The sequence below is a fragment of the Rhododendron vialii genome, chromosome 8a (assembly GCF_030253575.1).
Source record: "Rhododendron vialii isolate Sample 1 chromosome 8a, ASM3025357v1".
Lineage (NCBI taxonomy): Eukaryota > Viridiplantae > Streptophyta > Magnoliopsida > Ericales > Ericaceae > Rhododendron > Rhododendron vialii.
The window spans coordinates 4,159,827-4,178,883 of NC_080564.1; the positions used below are offsets into that span (position 1 = coordinate 4,159,827).

The 19,057-nt window shown below is 38.6% G+C and overlaps 3 protein-coding genes across 3 annotated transcripts; 1 reads left to right on the top strand and 2 right to left on the bottom strand.

The window, feature by feature from the left end:
- Nucleotides 1-3,092: 3,092 nt before the first annotated feature.
- Nucleotides 3,093-7,437, bottom strand: LOC131298448 (zinc finger protein CONSTANS-LIKE 13-like). Its single transcript, XM_058323923.1, has 5 exons — nucleotides 6,897-7,437; nucleotides 5,855-6,215; nucleotides 4,811-5,014; nucleotides 3,621-3,883; nucleotides 3,093-3,530 (listed from the first exon to the last, which is right to left on the bottom strand). Exons 1-5 carry the CDS (start codon nucleotides 7,340-7,342, stop codon nucleotides 3,416-3,418), a joined length of 1,389 nt encoding a protein of 462 aa, XP_058179906.1. The 5' UTR covers nucleotides 7,343-7,437; the 3' UTR covers nucleotides 3,093-3,415.
- Nucleotides 7,438-12,134: 4,697 nt separating this feature from the next.
- On the top strand, nucleotides 12,135-15,159 carry LOC131298457 (uncharacterized). Its single transcript, XM_058323934.1, has 6 exons — nucleotides 12,135-12,503; nucleotides 13,685-13,783; nucleotides 13,879-13,987; nucleotides 14,092-14,161; nucleotides 14,256-14,296; nucleotides 14,723-15,159. The coding sequence occupies exons 1-6, from the start codon at nucleotides 12,322-12,324 to the stop codon at nucleotides 14,837-14,839; spliced, it is 618 nt and encodes a 205-aa protein (XP_058179917.1). The 5' UTR covers nucleotides 12,135-12,321; the 3' UTR covers nucleotides 14,840-15,159.
- A 324-nt stretch (nucleotides 15,160-15,483) lies between these two features.
- LOC131298455 (uncharacterized) lies at nucleotides 15,484-17,183 on the bottom strand. The gene is made up of 3 exons (XM_058323932.1): nucleotides 16,546-17,183; nucleotides 16,067-16,140; nucleotides 15,484-15,833 (listed from the first exon to the last, which is right to left on the bottom strand). Exons 1-3 carry the CDS (start codon nucleotides 17,054-17,056, stop codon nucleotides 15,654-15,656), a joined length of 765 nt encoding a protein of 254 aa, XP_058179915.1. The 5' UTR covers nucleotides 17,057-17,183; the 3' UTR covers nucleotides 15,484-15,653.
- Between the last annotated feature and the right edge of the window lie 1,874 nt (nucleotides 17,184-19,057).

Genomic DNA, 19,057 nt, shown 5'->3' on the forward strand with positions numbered 1-19,057 from the left:
TTTTCCTACCGGAGTACGTTCGGGTGTTCGGACAAATAAGCCACTTTGGCTTATTTTTTGTCTTTATTCATATTTTTTTCGTATCACTTGGCTTATTGTCATTTTTTTGGAGATTATTGCATCCTCACGTCAAGAGGAATCTAAAAAGTAAAAAATTTTAACCGAAATTCAATTTTTTTTGAATAAAGACGAAAAAAATCAATAAGCCAATTTTTTCGTCTTTATTCAAAAAAAATTGAATTTCGGTCAAAATTTTTTACTTTTTAGATTTCTCTTGTCGTGAGGATGCAATAATCCCTCAAAAAATGACAATAAGCCAAGTGATACGAAAAAATTTAAATAAGGACAAAAAATAAGCTACTGTAACTTATTTGTCCAAACGTTTTAATCTTTGACGTATCCAAAATGCAAATTCAGACTTTGTTCGCATCCACTATCTGATGATGGAGTAGTGTATTTTTACCTTTAGTCCAGTTCTGAAAAGTGGGGAACAATGTATGGAATTTTTTACTGGTATGACGGGAGCTGACAAATTTTGGGAGTGTTTTTTAGGGTTCAGTCCTCTTTGAATCAGAAATTGTTAGTGTAGGGTACTAACTTATGGACCATTTTCTTGCTCACTCTCCGCCCTTGTTTTAACTAGATTCAAGTCATCGATTTTAAAAGATTGTGATATGTGAATTATTTTTTTTCATGTGAAAGAAACGAACTCATCATAGCGTATGAATAAGTTTCAATTTAAATTCTTTTCAAGATTAATTAATGTAAAATTTTCAGATTGCTTATCAATGTCTGATTGACTTTGATTGTTGCACGTGTCAATTTATAAATCGAAACCTAGAAAAGAACGGTTTGGATTTTCGAATTAGGGTTGTGAAACTCATGTTATTAAAGTGGCGTGATTGAGAGAGGTGTGGTTAGAATGAATAATAAACTGTACTAGTATTGCCGGATACTTTTCTGTTCTATTTTGTCGAGAATAAGAACATCATGATCATAAGGTGTAGATCCGGGGATGCTGCCGAGCATGCAGCTCCCTGCTGAATGGGTGTAGAGCAGCCGATTCGATTGCTCATCTTGGCACGGACAACTCGAATCGAATCTAAGCAGGTACAAATCACATACAAATCTGAATCGTCCGTTGCTTGATTAAGATTTAAGCCATCAATTGCCAAAACAAATGGCCGGATCGACCACTTTGCAAGAAGATGTTTGGCGGCATGAGGTAATGCATACGGCGGGTATTAATTATTACTGTCTGAAATGTAACTTTATAATTATCCACGTGCATTAGTATATTATGCATGGCCTATGGTTCCCGCCTGTGGAAAAAAAATAAAATAAAGGTTTATTTGATAAAGAGCTCCATTTTGTTTTAAATGTTCTTCACGATTTTGATTTTGTCGTTCTAGCATATAACAGGATTTTGTCCTCTGAAACATGCCATCAACTATTGAAGTTTGGGTTACTATCAGAAAATGAACCAGTCTATCCACACAGATAAAAATGCACAGATTGTGCACAGATTTTTTTATGGGGCCCACCACGGGTCCCACACAAATGATCCGAGCCGTTCATTAAATTTAAAACACTTTTTCAAGGGTTCATATGAAAAATAAACTCAATCAGATACCTATAAGTTCTCGATCTAATCATCTAACTTTTCATTAAGATTTCAAGAAAATGAAAAGTTAAATAATTTGATCGAATACTTATAAGTATCGTATTAAGATGATTTTTCACGGGGACCATCGAAAAAGTGTTTTACATTCAATGAACGGTTTGGATCATTTGTGTGGGACCCATGATGGCCCCACAAAAAAATTTGTGCACAATCTGTGCATATAGTATCTGTGTGGACAGATTTTCTGTCAGAAAATTAGCATATGGTTGACACCGCGTCCAATGGGAAATAAAAATGCCAAAATCAATAGAGAATTGATTTTCACACTCCCCTTTTATTCAAATGCACTACTTTTTGTTGTTTTGTAGTGATGTAAAATTACATGATTTCCCTTCTTTTGTGTGAAGAAAAAATGTATGAAGGGTAGTTTTGTAATTCTACACGAATAAAAACAAAAAATGGGGTGCACTTGGGCAAAAGGAGAGCGTAAAAATCAATTTAGTACATTGTATTGGTGTTTTACAAGTTTTAGTATTAACAAAAACAGTTTTTGCATTAACAATAATCCCGTCCAATTCATAAAATGTTTCTAACAAAAGGAGAGAGGACATGGAAAGGGATCAAGCAGATCAAAACTTCGCATAAGATGCCCCTTTGAGTACATCTAAATAAAGCCAAAGAAATTGTAAACAACATAACCACTCAAGATTTTGTAGTATAAGGGTACAAAATATCTCTCTCTCTCTCTCTCCTCTCTCTCTCTCTCTCTCTCTCTCTCTCTCTCTCTTCCTAGGCCTAGCTGCCTCCCTCCCTCCCCTAGGGTTTCCACCCTATGATGGGCGGCGTGAGGGGGAGTGGGGGGGAGCGTTCTCCATTAACGTTTCCTCTGCCTCCCCTTTTACATCTTCGTCAACCTCCTCCGCCATCCTCTTTCACAACCTCCTCTCCGTCTCGCCTCCCTCTAGCCGCCTCTGTCGCTGTCTTGAAGCTCTAGGATCGCCTCAACTGGCTTGAAGTTGTCCACAACCGGGACCCCGTCCAGATCCAACCACAACGCCTTGCTATTAATGTTCCGGCGACCAAGGCGATCGGGTTGCAGAGTCCGATGTAAGAGGTTGGAGAACAAGGTCCGACCTAGAGTTGATTTGGAGAAAAGAAGGTTGGGTTGTCTAATCCGGTGGCTTTCTTTTTTCTTTCTAGCTTTCTGTTGTGAATTGTGATGTCTCGCTTGCGAGAGTTTCTCCCCTTCGGGGGTCTTCCTAACCCTTTTGGGTGTAGTGTGTCTTTCTTTCTTTGATGTTGGTGGTGTGAGTTTTGTGTGAGGTATTGCACCTCAGTGGCCTTTGTAAGGAGTTTGGAAGTAGATCTTTCCTCGTAAGAGTTTATCTATCTGGTTGGCTATTCTCACTCTTCAAGGAAAAATATGCCATTTGATGTTCTCTCTTGGTTATTAATGAAATTTCTAAACTTTTGGAGAAAAAAAACTAGTCGGTAGAAAGTACTACTATTATTGTTTTACAAAAAGAGGGAGTACACTATTGGAAATTACAAAAATGCTACAGATACAAATTTGGACATAGACTCGGATGCTAAGGTGTGGGGAGCTGTTAGGTGGTATGGATCCCAGATACACTGCAGGATCCACCTTCTTCGAACTGTTCCAGACGTCTTTGTCCGTAGCATTACTCTTGAAACGAAACACAAGTCATGCCGGTATGATTTTGCGGAATCAATGCAGATTACATTGTATAGGCCAAACTTCAAGATGATCAACCTCTTTTTGGAACAAATTCAACCACTGATTCTAACATCCGGAACTTCACTTGCCTTCACAAACCGACCCTTCACTCTGTTTCTAGTGTCAGCTCTGGCCTTCCTCGACTCATAACGGATGTGTTTGTCAAATCTGTCACGCAATGTTAAAGCAATTTGTTAGAACATGGGCAATCAACAGAGAACTCAAGAAATAATAGGAAATTAAAGTTGGGAATTGTACCTTCGAGTTTTCTTCTTCTCTTTGTAGCGCATCATGGCATTGCCTCTGTTCTGTGCCATCAGCTCCGGGTCATAGTTAGGTGTTGCGGTTTGTAAATTCCTAGACAGAAAAGGGTGTTCCTTGAACTGGATATTGCTGATGCTAGTGTATGGGTTGGGTTCATAGAACCTACATTCGAGCACAGGAACGCTATTGCAATCTGCTGTATTACCTTCGGCTTTTGTAGCTCTGCAGCTTGATATTACCTGATTCTTTGAGCGATTCTGCATTATTTCCAATGAAGTTGATTACAAAAAAAGAACGACATTGGAAATAAAGTGAACGGAAGGTGAATAATGGGAAGATATTGCACTAACAGATTGTATAATAGGTTCGTACACCCATCTAGAGTTTGTTTCTTGGTGGCAAAATAGCACACAACCAACACATTATATAAAAAAGGACGTAAAATGTACCATTATCACTGTAGTGCTATATATTGAGAGGTTCTCTCCCCATTTTGCATATATCATACACATTGTAGAAGTCTTTTTATGAACTTCTCGATATCAGCATAGACAAACAGAACCCAAGCGTAGAGAGAAGATTTTGCACGCATTCTATACAAGTGCACAACAAATGGTGGTATCACTATAAGTAAGTTTTTAACATGCATCCCCCTTAGTTATTTCAGGTGAAGTTCCTATGCTTTCATTAGACTGCAAGACTTAAATGCTTCATATCAACTGAATTACTCAAACATATGTGAGGAACTCTTAATGCGAATACAATCTCACAATGACGTTAAAAAGAATCAACAATTGCCACGCATTTGATGGTACAACCCAACAAACATCCTTTACAGAGAATCAGTACTCTGTTCTTTGGGTTTAGAAAGCTAGACCTGACCAACAGGTAAGAGTAAAAGATGGACCAGTGATCTAGTCACAACTAATAGAAACCAAATAGAGGTTCAAAGAACAGCTTCACACTACTGCGTGAATAGCTCTGACATCAAAAGTTCCTTTGTCTCTCCAATCCTGAATCATTATATTAGCAACTTAAAGAAACATCAAGCAGCCAGCCAAAGTTCTCAATATTGTCTGCCAGACAATAAGCGCAATGTGCAATTCAGATACCAATTGGAAGTAGTTCAATAATAGAACTTTTACCGAAAAAAATGAGGTGCTCAGTGACTCAGAATGTCTAACCTGTTGCAATGGCATACCCTGGTATATTGTAGCACAATTCATCTCATACATGTCTTCCATCACTTCTGTCGTTGCCAAGGAAGTTTCCTTTATGAAGTCATTATAGTTCTCGATCATATATTCTGAATTCTCTGAATCGTATCCTATTGCAGCATGAGCAGGTTCATCGCAATCTCGTGATCTTCCTGAATGAAAATTCCAAACCTGCAGAGTACATATGATGGTTACCAGTAGCACATGGCTAATGTCATATAGTCTAGTTTAAAGTGCAATGCCATTTCCTTAAAAGCACTAACAAAAAAAATCACGTGTTTCACAACAAAGCAAGATGAGCAGAAGAAATGAGAAATAGGTGCAAACTGCAAACAGAAACTCAAATGTGAAGGCAAAGCATCCTTTTAAATATAAATCCTGCAGACAAATTGCGATTACTTCTCCCAATCAGTCCAACCAAATGATCACTAGTACATACTCCAGTAGAGTCTAAAATGCAGTTTCCCACCCAATGGTTTACGAAGCAACAAATAATACGGATGTACGCTAGCCACTAAAATGTAAATCGGACCACAGGCTGAAAACTGAAAACCCATTTACCATAATGTATCAAAAAATAGGACAGAGATTCATTTACAAAGCTAGGCAGGAGAGCCAGTCAATAAATAATTGCAGAATGTTCTCAAAATAAAAAACAAGTACTGACTTTATAACTGTGGGTAGAGCTTAAACAGGCTATTATTCTCAAGATGGAAGGGATGCTAGGCAGACATCTAACACTACGCATGACTAGAAAACTAAGGCCTCAGGAATGTCCAATCGGGTACTGCTCCCGCTCATATGCTTGAATTTTGATTCTGGTTACAGCACAGAATGTACGCACAATTTATCAATTCTCTACTGCAAAAAGTTCTTGTTTCTTGCTTTTCATTTTGTATGCATTTTTATCCAAACCGGCAATAAATTCAACATTCAAATTAGAATACAAGCCATTCTAGAAAATCAGTAATAAATAGGCAATTTATGATAATCAGTAGTTTGAGCTCAAACCTGCGGTGGCATCTGATACGTGGGATTACAACTCCCCATATTCCTAACTTCCTCAACACAGCCATTTTCTCCAGAATCCATTCGCGTTGGTAGCATAAGCAGAGAGGTAAGCCTTGTTTGCTGATGCAACAACTCCTCATCATACCCATTATCAAATTCAACACCCTGCGAACTCTCCTCCTCACCACATCGATCTGGAGATCCAACTTCCATTTCAACCCCACCTCTCTCCACCTTCACCCTTTCCCTTAAAGCCAACTCCTCCAACTGCTTACGCATCATATTCTTGTACCTCCCACAACCCGAATTCTTCAACGTCGACACATCAAAACTCGGAACGCTATCAAAACCAGAGTCCTCCCTGCGGGATCAGAGCAAGTACTTTTGATTAGTGGGCCATAACTAATATCCATACGCAAAGATATTTTTTATATTTACTAATCACAACAATAACATTAACTACATTAAGACGTCAATTCTATGATAGGTATACACAAATAAATCTAGTTTACTTTAATTGGTTCCAAAGACTTGTTATATTTTGAAAACTATGCATGATAGCTAGCCTCGTTCGTAATTCTATTATCAATCCTCGAAAAGATGAGAGCAATTGCGGTTTCTATCCTTGAAGCTAGAGTTGCAAACGAGCCGAGCATTTGAGGTGTTCGAGCTCGGCTCGTTCAAAACTAGCAAGGCTCGAACTAGCTCGACCTCGAATTGAACCAAAATAATCAAGCTCGGCTCGTTCGTTTACTATTGATGTTCGAGCTGATTTGTTTACTAAATGAGCGTCTATGACAAGATGAGCCTCCGTCAACAAGCCAAACTTCTATAAACGAGCAGATTTACAAGTAATTCGACCACAGCTTTTTACTAAACGAGCATAAAACTCAAGCTAAACTCATTTACTAAACGAGCCGAGCTGATAACAAGCCCTCCCAGCCTGGAGGGTTTGTTTACAGCCTTACTTGAAGCAAGTTGGGTCAACTTTACACCTATTGTAGTTCAAAATAGTAAAATTGGGCTAGTGACGCGCTTGTACCTTAAATCTCGAAAACTCAAGGCCGTAGACTTGTACACAGTTGAATAATCACTCGAACGAGTATGAGGCTTCAAATCGATTCCCCAAGCCGCAGCGAGCTCAACCGCCGACGGAGTGCCGGAGAACCCCCCAACGGCGACGCGGCGGCGAGGATCCGAGACGGCGGAGGAGTCGCCGCCGTGAGGGTCCCGATCGCAGCCGGTGCACAGCACGAGCCCGTCGGTGGAGCAGCGGACGGAGACCGGCCCCGACCGGCAGTTGTCGCAGATCGGCGACCGCACGTGCTTGATGGAGAGGGCGTTGGCCGAGTGCACCTGCTGGTCGCAGAACAAACACAGCTTAGCTGAGTCGGCTCTGCAGTACAGCACGGCGTATTCATGGTTGCAGAAATCGCAATTGGATATCTCTGGTGGTGGTGGTGGTTTGTTGTAGTTCTTCTTGTCCATCTTACTGAGGAGAATTCCTCACAAAGTTCTCTCTCTCTCTCTCTCTCTCTCTCTCTGAATATGGAGTATTGTGTATGTCTGGGAAGAAGAGTAGAAAGAAGTGTCGGTAGAGATGAGGAGACGGTGAAAGTACAGATACTATTTGGATTAGAGGCACATCACATATGGATGTGATATAGTATCTATTATGGAGGGAGAGAGAGAGCGAGAGAGAAGTAAGGAGGGAAATTCGAGACGTGTGGAGAGAGAGAGAGAGAGAGAGAGAGACGAAGAAGAAGAGGAGGAGGAGGGGTTCACCTCCGGTCCAGTTTGGTAGGAGTATGATCCAGTTTGATCTAGTTTTTTTTTTATTTGCTGGCCATTTAGGGCTTGATTTAATGATTCGAATTGTTCATATTGTGCTGATAAAATAAAATAAAAAAGCTGTTCGTATAACAGAATTTCGAGATACGAGTAACCATGCCAAAAACCGTTCATTTTTTTATTAATCTCCAATTCGAACACAACTTGCAACAATAATGTTCTTATCCAGTATCCTAAACACCTTTTTTATATAAAAAAACTCTGCTCCAATCACGGATCAATGTGAATCCAAGCACGACGAATTTTGACGTGATTACTTATGTTTTGTTCCTGAACGTAAAATAAGTATTTATTTTTTAAAAATGCAATTTCAAGCTCAAATATAATGTGTTTACACAAATAATTTTCCTACCAATATAAATATTGTTTAATAAATCTCGTACAGTCAAGTTCTACAATACAAAAATATTTAAATTATTTAAATGGGCCCGCCAATCAAGAAATGGACCGAACTATACATGAGCCGAATCGGAGGAGGAGATGGATATTGAACTTTTTTGTTGATTTTTTGGAAAATGAGATATTTTTGGGATATTTTGAGGAGGACGGGGGATATTTTACAGTCTCTTTTTTTGGTCGTTGGAAATTGGGATATTTATTTAAGAAAGCACTCCTATCTAGATAGCGTAATGCTAAGGTACCGACTAAAAAGGTATCGATAGTTACCGATTATTTGCGAGACTCGTTTTGGAGTCTCGCATTAATGATTTGAACTATTGATTATTTTTAAAATAATTTTTTGAGTACATCTGTAAAATTTAAGCTGAATAAATTATATACAAATGTTTCATCCAATTGTCAAATATTTCATTCAGAATCAAAAATCCTGAATTCTAAAAGAAAAATTGAACATTGGATCAATCATTTATATTTATTACATTGAGTTGGAATTTTACATTTGAACTTGAAAAATTATTTAAAAAATAATTAACGGTTTAGATTATTTATGCGAAATCTAAAAGTGAGGCCCACAGATGGCGGGTACCCATCGGTTTCGGAAACTATAGCCGGCCTCGTCTAGCCTGGAAGCGGGAGAAGAGGGGTCCGCACGTGAATAAATATCGGCACTTTTTTGGGCCATGCTGGCACATGAGAAGTGCTTGTCGTCTTGCAAGCTTTTTGGATTTTATCTCCGTCCACTTGGCTCATGTGGTTTGGTCGGGAGTAATTATCCAGTGGTCCCGTTGTCTACGTGTTATTCCCAATCATTTGCGTCGTAAAAAAATATATTACGGTTGGAATATTGTCATTCACTTTTCTTAGATGGTTGAGAGATAATGAATAACGCACATTGTATGATGGTGATTTTTTTTTATTTTTACGTAAAATACCACATAACAATGCAATATAGTACTCCAAGAGTACCAAATGATTGGCCATTGTGTGGGTATAGTTCTTTTTTTAAGATATGGGATTGGGTTTCGCACATACTCCCTCGGTTCTAAATTATTGGTTTTCTTTTCTTTTTTGGAATCTCAAAAGATTAGTTATATATTTTAATTTATAATATTTTTTATATCAAATATAGATCTTTTTTGATAAATCTCAATAAATTCTATTATACAAAATTCTTAAAATCACTTAAAAGATTATAGATTATAAAATATAATCAATTGAAAAATGACGCGTACTCTCAAAGGTGACCAACGTTTTTGGTACAGAGGGAGCACTAGACTTTACACGTATGGGCCTAGTCTAATTTTAAGCAAAAATGCTACACACGCAACGGTTGTATAAAATACAATACACAACCAATCTCTAGCAGTCTATTGCTATAATAAATAGCCAGAATTCACTCAAAAACATTTTCTTGGAAGAGTTTGTTTAAAATCTAGACCATCCAAATACATCTGAATGGTCAGAATTATGCACACAACCAACACAACAGTTGTGCAAGTATCATTTTTGAATTTTAAGTGGGAGGTTTTTTGAGTAATTTTGTCACTCCCTAAACTAACAACCGCATTTCCTTTTGAGAGTGCCAAAATTAATTCCATTCCATAATGGACTTGATTTTGACACTCTCAAAAGAAAATGCGGTTATTAATTTGGAGAGTGCCAAAATTATTATTATTACTATTTTTTTTTTTTTTTTGGGTTAAGTGGGAGTTGGACAGCTCACATCGAGCTGGGTTTCAAGTCAGACTAGACTTCACACATATGGGCCAGGCTCAACCGGTAGGCGTCAAGTGGGCACGGCAACACATCAACTACGGGCTTTGGCACGATTGCCTTGTGTATTTTTGGGTTGCGATGTTGGCGAGCCGAATCAATAATGCATAAAAAATTGACGTAAAACTAACAAAATATGTATTTTTTAATAAATAGACAAAAAAATCCATAAAACTTAGCGGAACAAAGCCTAATAATTCATAAAAAAATTGACGTAAAACTAACAAAATATGTATTTTTTAATAAATAGACAAAAAAATCCATAAAACTTAGCGGAACAAAGCCTAAGCATCAGTGTGATCGGGACGCATGAAATGAGTTAATTCGCTTTACGTCACCCAAAAGTCAAATGCAATAAGGCCCCGATCCAGAAACCTTCTTAAAAAATAAGCAGCTTATTACACATTTTCAAACTCAAAAATAAAGTAAATGAAAAATAATTTTTCAATTTTTTTTGCATCGTATAAAAGATCTCATCGAGATCTTTCAAACAAGATCCATATTGCATATTTTTAGATTTCAACAAGCTCGTAATTTTTGAACTTGAAATTGTTTTCTTAAAAAATAAGGACTTTTTTTGAGTTCTGTAACGGACCCTAAGTAGAGTATCTTTCTCACTTATAAATGAAATCCATGGACATTGATGTCAACCCCTTTGATCCTACACTTTTTTCACTAACAACTTTTTTTATTTTTTTGTAATTTTTTTGCGTTTGTTCGTTTTGTGTCAATTTTTTTTGACTTTTTGATTTGTCTTGTTTAGGGTTTGTAAACGAGCCCAAAATTCGAGCTCGAGCTCGGCTTGAGTCTTAACGAGTCAAGCCCTTATTGAGCTGAACTGAGTCATTTACTAAACAAGCCTCTTTAATCGAGCCAAGCTATTGTCAAATGAGTTGAGCTCGCTTGGCTCGTCTTGTTTACTAAACGAGCCGAACCGAGCCTTAACTATCCGAGCTCGCGAGCTACTCGATTTGTTTACAACCCTAGTCTCGTTGAGACGCATTGGAAAAGTAAAAAAAAAAAACTTTTACCCAAATATTTTGAACAATGACCACTTTTAAGTAAAACTTTTTTCACATTTTTTACTTAAAAGTGGTCATTGTTCAAAATATTTGGGTAAAAGTAAATTTTTTTTACTTTTTTGATTCGTCTCAACGACACGAATCAAAAGGTCAATGTTTTTTTGAAGCAAAACGAATAAACGCAAAAAATATTTAAATAAAAACAAAATTATAACTTTTAGAAAAAGTTTAGTGGAACACATTTGCAAATGTAAGCATGATAGATGGAGCTGGTTTTCCCACTTGACTCATTTGCTTATTTGGTCTTGTGATGAGCCCTAGGGCCCTCTCCAGTGGTATAATAAAAAATGGATAACCAAAAGTTGACACATTAACTTTTGATTATTTATTTAAGAGGTTGCTAAGCTTACCAATGTTGAGGTTCACAAAGGTCGCTTCTAGCCCATAACCAAAATAAGAGGTCCACAACAATTTCACTCTCTCTTGCCTTATGTTTTCCACCATTCACTTATCTTCATTTATGTTTTTTTGAGCAAAAATATATCGATTCCTTCCCTTAATTTTTGGGGAAAATCGGTGATTTCCTTCCCTCCTATTATGATTATTTTTTTTTGGGAAAATAGAAACAGAAAAAAAGAGTGAAAATACCTTAATCCGGCGATAATGAGTTGAATCATGGATGATTGAGAAGTATGAACTTCACTTTTTGAGGGAAAGAAAGAAAAATAGTTTGTGGGTAAAGTAGAAAAGATATAGAGTTGGCGAAGAAGAAAATACCGAGTGAAACATGCGTGTATATAAATTTTAGAATTAGTTAACTTATGTGTCGATAAATTTTGATTATTAAAAAATATTGCTAGTTTTGATTATCCAAAACTTAAAATATAATTATTTCTAAGGATATTGCTAAGGTTGATTATACCATTGTGAGCCATCTTTTGCACAAATATTATTAACTTTAAAAATAATTGACTTTATTATGCTACTGTGGTTGACCTAAGGGGCGGGTGCATTCACTGCCAATCTTCATTGTGTTAGCTTTTTAAGTTTTGATAAGGGATATGATGAATATATTTGAAAAAGGGTTATATGTTCGCTATTCCGTTCGGTTTGATTTTTGCAGTAGGTTTTAAAGTAAATAAAAATTTTTTTTTATTAAAAACCGTGTTGAAAAATTTTGAGTCTTCCAAACGAACAGGGTTTTAATATTTCACCTTCAACCCGAGCTACGAAATGGTCCAAAACCAAGTATAAAATTACGGGTTAGCCACATATGTGACCAAATTTCTGTATCACCCTACCTGCCCTCTTCTTCCCCGTCTCACTCAAAACCCATCGTCAATTCAATACCACTGACCCTTCTTGAGATTCTTCGATCCGGTAAATCTTTACGCGAAGCTGAACATCAAGAACCACTCAACAATGGCGACCCAGATCACGAAACGCATGATCTCTCTACTGTTAGCTCTGTTCTTGGTCTCGTCGACGCTCGCGAGCTCAGACGCCCCCTTCATCGTCGCCCACAAGAAGGCCACCCTCACCAGGCTCAAACCCGGCATCGAACGCGTCTCCGTCTCCATCGACATCTACAACCACGGATCTGCGTGAGTTCGATTTTTATCATTTTGCCTCTTCAGCTGATATATCTAGATCGAATTATTCACGTGTTCTCCAATCGATCTTATCTAGAAATTTATGCGTTGGATTTATTATGGCGATTTTTTTTGGGTAACTATTATTTGGAACAATCATTATTGCACAATCTTTGTTCATTTACGGGGATTTGTTTTAGATGAATTTTGTTTGGAAAAATCATTAATGCGCAATCTTTGTTTGATCGCGGCAATTGACCTGTGATTTGTTGGGTAATAATTGCCTAATTATTGTTTATCGAAGATCTTACCTGTGGGATTTTTGTAAGTAGCTTTAGTATTTGACTAGAAAGATGATATTAGTGCTATTAATTTGGATAACAAACAGTCTTTAAGCTTTTGTAGCTTCAGTTTTTATTAGTAGGAGTTATCACTTAGACACTATTATACTTTCGGATTTTAGTAATAAAGCTGGCTAGTGAGCATTTATTGTGGATTTATTCATCAAAACGGTAGTCTTTGTCAGATAATAAACCTCATTAGTACTACTGCCGCGAAAAACCAAATCGAGTTGGCTTTCATCAAAGATTGGAGGAGGTCGGGATGTTGGTCCCCATCATAGCTAGAGACTGGATTCCAACAATCATCAAACAACGAGACGCAATAGAAGAAGTGCTTTGGGCTAACAATCTGCCTGTACAGGCAATCAGCAGACATTTGGTAGTGGGTGGATTGTTCTAGCCTTGCTTTTCACCAATTTACTTTTCTTTCTATGGACATCTTATGATAGAGGTTTTACTGGATGTAATTTGGTCCATTTGCAAAGTACTAGCACACGCTTGTTTTATTAGTTATGATGTGCAAAACGTCTAGGTACACAACATCCAAAAACAACACCAAACACAAATCCTCACATACATGTGGGGCCCACACCCTCTAGTGCGTGTGGGCCCCGCATGTATGAAGGGGTTGTGTTTGGATGGTTGTGTATGTAGCGTTATTAGTGTGTGTGCCTCTCGAAATCTATTTGGTAGATTTTGTACAATAACAGAATACTGTTGATATTTGGTACCCTTTGCATTTCTCTCCCAATAATAATAACTCATGCCTTTTCATGGGTATCATCCCAGATTTTAAATATTAGATTATGCTGTCTTATACACCTGTCTCTCTTGTATGTGCTTTGTCTCCAGGACTGCATTTGATGTAAGTCTAACTGATGATAGCTGGACTAAAGATACTTTTGAAATTGTCAGCGGGAACACTTCAATGTCATGGGAAAGGCTTGATGCGTACGAGTTTCTTGTTCTTGAAATAGTCTACTTAGTGCAATTTATGAAAGTGAGGTCATTACTTGTTATCATGCTAAACGTTTTATGATGTGCAGTGGGGCTCTTGTATCACATGCGTTTGAATTGGACTCCAAAGTGCGGACACTGTTTTATGGTGCACCTGCAGTTATCACATTCCGTGTCCCCACAAAAGCTGCCCTACAGGTTTGGCATTGTCAGCTATTTCATCTGCATACAGAAGAATTGTGCATTCATTATTTACTGGTTAGTGTGTATAGTTATGACATTTCTCTGTTTCCAATTTTCAGGAGGCTTATTCGACTCCGATTCTACCTTTAGATATTCTTGCGGATAAACCTGCTGAGAAGAAGTTTGATCTGGTAAGGTCTTGCACAAGCAGTTGATTTGTCCTTACATTATTGTACTTACATGTTATCGTATATTCACTTGGAGGCATTGTTGTGTTTTTTCATGGCATTGTGGCTGGCGGCGACCAAACTTTCTCAGGCTAAGGTATGCAATGTTCTTTTGATATTACTGCATTCTTCAGTTTGGGAATCGAATGATGCAGATTATGATATTACTATTACTGTTACTGTTATTGTTACCGCTTCATTATTACATTACTAAAACTTGCATAGGACGGATTAGGAGTGACATGCCAGATATTAGTGGATTGTTAGAACTACATATTATTGGGGACTTGACTTCGTGATAGTGGACGTATACCTGGGCACTGCCCCTGTAGTGTGATATGGAGTAAGAAGGGCCTTACCCATGATCCTTCGATTCTATTCAAATTAGGGACAATAGAAGATTGGTTGATTTACTTCCAGCTCTTTCTTCTTCTTTTTTGTATGTGTGCATAAAGTACTTTTAATCAACTGGTGGACCCAATGGAATGCTTTTCTCATGCTCTCAACATTTCTCCATGTGCAGAGGTTGTTGGCGCAGTACGGGTCCTTGGTCTCCGTGATCTCCATAGTGACTTTGTTCATATACCTACTTGCATCACCATCATCTGGTAATGCAAAAGGTGGCAAGAAGAAGCGCTAATCATTTGAGAAGATAACAACTGCGTGTCTGTTATGCACTCGGTTGGAGGAAGTAATCCCCCGCCCCACTGTTGCAGCAATAGAGTTTGTTTTTAGTTTCCTTTGATACTTTTAAGCCACTGTTTTTTGGAGCTTGTTGGAGGTTTTTTAGAAATGAGAGGAACAGCGTTTTATTCTGCTACTTATATTCGGGCAGCTGTTGGACAAAACAAAAGTAAAATCAGACCTTAAGCTGCCTCTCAATGCTCCATCTGTAGTTCTCTGTACTTTACTCGGTCAGTGACCTCTGATGAATTTTGAACTTTAGATACCGTTTTTGCATTGGAATGTTGTTATGAATGAGCCGCAGGCCCGCAAGCCACTAAGCGATGGCTTCTACTACTCCAGATGTTGTCGGAGACATAACTATTATTATGTTGAGATTTTTGAACATTCGGGAGAGAAGAAATCTATGTACACTAAACTAGTTCTTCTTCCAGCATCCTATTTTGTAAAAATTTGGGAAAGAAGTCGACTCATTCACTGCACAACGCCACACACCATCACTGCACGGGCCGATACAGTGGGCACCGGTGCAGTGCGGCGTACTCTATGTATTTTTGGGAAATATAATTGCTTTGGCGTAGGACATGTGATATGTTGATATGTTGGCATTTGGGTAGTGATTTTCATTCTGCTACTTGTCTTAAGAGATCTCTCTGACAAACGATGGGAGTGTCTTGTCAATCACAGGGCAAACAATATTTACAAGAACGGGAGAAGAAACGAACTAAAGCAAGAGAAAAATCACTTCCACTCTCTACGTTGATTTCGAATCAAACAGTTTTCTCAATTTGTTTCCCGACCTTGTGATCGCGAGCCGCAGAAGCAGCATTTGGGTTATAGCAAGATGTGACATGCAGTAGATTCTTCATAGCAGATGGCTTCCCCATTGGAAACACCTTTCTGAATCTTCTCCCTTTCCTTTCTTTTCTTTTGGGTTTGGTCACTGCCCCCTGCCAAGCACAAGCCAATCACAAAAAGTTTCAGAAAAAACATTCTCTGTTCCACTTTGTCTTTGATTTTGGTTCTTATAATCTAGAACGCGATCACATCAACCGCAACCATAGGTCGCGTAACCATATAGCAAATCGGGACCCCAACCACGGCTATTTCAGACAAGTTTTTGCTTAGCAGTTCTTGCAGGGAAATGGGAGGAGAAGCATGAAGTTGTGGTGATGGTACATACCTCGTTTGAGTTTGGAGATGAATTGCACTTGTCCTCTTTTATCTTGATTTCCTTCTTTTCTCCATCACTGTTACCTGCAAAATTTTTACGCGATTTTATTGACCTCGCAATCTCTCTCTCTCTCTCTCTCTCTCTCTCTCTCTCTCTCTCTCTCTATTAGGTGCAAGAATGTCTAACATATTTGTTCTTATGCATGGGTGCAAATCCATAACAAATACTTAACCGTCGAACGTAATTCGTTTGAATTGCTACAATATATTTTTGTTCAAAAAGGTTACTGTATTTTGTTTCCTTCATTTTCACAACTTATTGAGTCCCTCCTAAAGATAGTTCTTTTCATTTTCTCGTTGAGTCAGAACGATAGATTAAACGTAAATGAGCATTCATAAATAAAAAGCTAGATTTATCTTTTTGCAATATAAAAAAAAAATTGAATATGCATGCATGCATAATTTGATTTCCATCATTTTGTTACTCACCATCGTCCTTGGAGCTATCATCTGAATCGCAATCGTGGGTGCAATACTCTCTAAAACTCGGAGAGTCGATCCACAATGCAGAACCATCATAATCAGAAAGTCTTCCTTCTTCATCATCATAATCGCTTTCTTCTTCTTCTCCATCGTTGTCCTTCTTGTTATCCCTCTCCACGGCCACAACCTCCTCGTTTTTAGCTTTAACCTCGTTTTCTTTCTCCTCCCCACCGTTTTTCTTTTTTGTGTTGTCTCCTTCTGCAATCTTCAAGCTTTCTTTGTGCTCCAATGCTGGTCCCTTTAGGGCTTCTTCGTGAGGTGAAGAAATGCTTTTGCGGGTATTATCGCAATTCGAAACTGCATGATCTTCACCATCCCTTAGAAGTAGTTTGGTAGAAGGGGTGTCGTCTATGGTAACAACAAGGCGATCACTTCTACGCAAATTATCAAGTTTCCTTCGGATGGGATGAAAGTCTAAATGGTCGGCCATGCCGTATCTTGACATGCCGCAACCCATTGGAAGAGGAGGAGGAGGAGGAAGAAGAGGGAGAATGGATAAAGAAAAAATGTGAAAGGATTGAAGAAGATCAAATGAAGTAGGTTGGATTGGAGATAAGAGAGAGCTTTGAGAAAATTTTGACTTGGGAAAAAGAGGGATAGAGCAAGAGTTTCGGAGATTGAAGATGTACTTGACAACCAATGAATTTTCTCTTTCAAGAATATTCTCATTAGTGGGAGGGGCTCCAATCCCCAGTATCTATTTTGTTGTCTTACCTGTTTTCTAACATAATTTTGGTTATTTAATTGCTTGAAAATATCAAGAGTTTTGAATCTTAAAACACGATCTAATGGTCGAAAATGCAGGAGGAGACAGAAAAAAAGAAGAAGAAAGATTATAGGCCTTGAAATTGTGACAAAGTAAATATACTTTTCAACGAGGACAACAAATAATGTCGATCATTACATTACGCATTGAAACAGACGTCTTGAAATATAGTATCAGTCCCGTTTTTCAAAACGATTGATTACACGATTCAGAGGGATCTCTCAATTTTGTTACTAAAACTTTAGAGAGAGTAACTTTCGCAAGTATATGATATGTTTAAGAATTTAGTGCATATTCTTAGTCAAAAATAGGGAAGACAAATAAGTGGTGGTTTTTAAAATTATATTTTTTGCTAACCACAAACACAGCCATATCAGCCGGTGGCAAGAATGGCAATAAGGCGAGCTGGGGCCAAATTTTATGGTACTCTGCCCCCGCCCCGTTCCTCATGGGGGTGTGATGGAATGGGAGAAATCGGGTAGGGCGCCAAGCAAAGAATAATCAAGTCCCCTCACGGACGACGCAATAATTTGATCAAAATCTAATATTACAAGAATTAGGAGAAAATAACAAAAAAGACCGCCCAAAAAATGCGTCAAAAAGTCACAAGTTGGGCGTCTAAATTGTCAGATGGCGGTCTGAGCCGCGAGTCCAACGGTCAGGAAAACGGGCGTGCCGGTCCGCACCAAACCCGGTCTGACTGACAACAATCAACAAAACTGCCTTGCAAAACAAAACCCTAGGGGCCTATATATAATCCCCAATTACAAATCCCGATATCTCTCGTTTGCCGCTGAAAACCCTCCCGATTGAGCGGGAAAAAAGTCCCAAGAGACTGAGCCAGTCTCGCCGTAGCTGTATCAACATCATCATCGCTACTCTCATGGAGAACATGGTGGATCAAGACCAGCAATGGCTAATTAACTGCTTGAATGCCACTCTCGACATCAATCACAACGTTCGTTCCTTCGCCGAAGCTTCTCTCCATCAAGCCTCCCTTCAGCCAGGTTCTCTCTCTCTCTCTCTCTCTCTCTCTCTCTCTCTCTCTCTCTCTCTCTCACACACACACACACACACATGTAATTTAATTGACGTCATTGTCCAGGAATCTTAGCCTCGAATGCCGAATTGCTACGTCTGAGCATGAACATGGGGTGTCTGTCATGACTTTGGCACTTTGCATTCCTGTTTTCCGTAACCGACAAGTGTTTTCATAAAGGAAAGAGAAAGAGCAGGACGTGGACAGCCTTAGGGCTGCGAACGAACCGAGTCGTTCAGGAGCAGCACAAGCTTGTTCGAAAACTAGTTGAGCTCGAGTTTTAAGCTTGTTCAGTAAATGAGGCGAGCTCGAGTTAGTTGTAACTCAGGCTCGTTTATAAAAGTTTGGTTAGTTTGTAAAGGCTTTGCTCGTTTATATAGACTTGTTTAGTAAATGAACTGAGCTCAAACACCTCGATGTTAAACGAGCTGAGCTCGAACACTTTAAAGCTCGGCTCGTTTGCAGCCCTAGGGACAGGACCATTGCTAAGAGGGAACTTAGGACATACTTGTTTACTGTAATCGCTCCACAGCACTGAGACGAAACAAAAAGCTAGAAGAAAAGATGAATGGGCATCAGGAATGCTGTAGGAGTTAGTGGGCAAAGAGTACAGATGTGGGCTAGCAGCTTCATCTTAGGTCTTATTGTTTACG

Bases quoted from the DNA above. Each gene is read 5' to 3' on its own strand.
- LOC131298457 (XM_058323934.1), top strand. From the start codon at position 12,322: ATGGCGACCCAGATCACGAAACGCATGATCTCTCTACTGTTAGCTCTG. The intron at 13,784-13,878 runs GTACGAGTTTCT...TATGATGTGCAG, and splicing joins TCATGGGAAAGGCTTGATGC to TGGGGCTCTTGTATCACATG. The intron at 14,297-14,722 runs GTATGCAATGTT...CTCCATGTGCAG, and splicing joins CCAAACTTTCTCAGGCTAAG to AGGTTGTTGGCGCAGTACGG.
- LOC131298448 (XM_058323923.1), bottom strand. From the start codon at position 7,342: ATGGACAAGAAGAACTACAACAAACCACCACCACCACCAGAGATATCC. The intron at 3,884-4,810 runs GTTAGACATTCT...GAAATAATGCAG, and splicing joins AGGGTATGCCATTGCAACAG to AATCGCTCAAAGAATCAGGT. The intron at 3,531-3,620 runs GTACAATTCCCA...ATTGCGTGACAG, and splicing joins GAGAAGAAGAAAACTCGAAG to ATTTGACAAACACATCCGTT.
- LOC131298455 (XM_058323932.1), bottom strand. From the start codon at position 17,056: ATGGGTTGCGGCATGTCAAGATACGGCATGGCCGACCATTTAGACTTT. The intron at 16,141-16,545 runs GTGAGTAACAAA...AAAATTTTGCAG, and splicing joins TGATAGCTCCAAGGACGATG to GTAACAGTGATGGAGAAAAG. The intron at 15,834-16,066 runs GTATGTACCATC...TGTGCTTGGCAG, and splicing joins CATCTCCAAACTCAAACGAG to GGGGCAGTGACCAAACCCAA.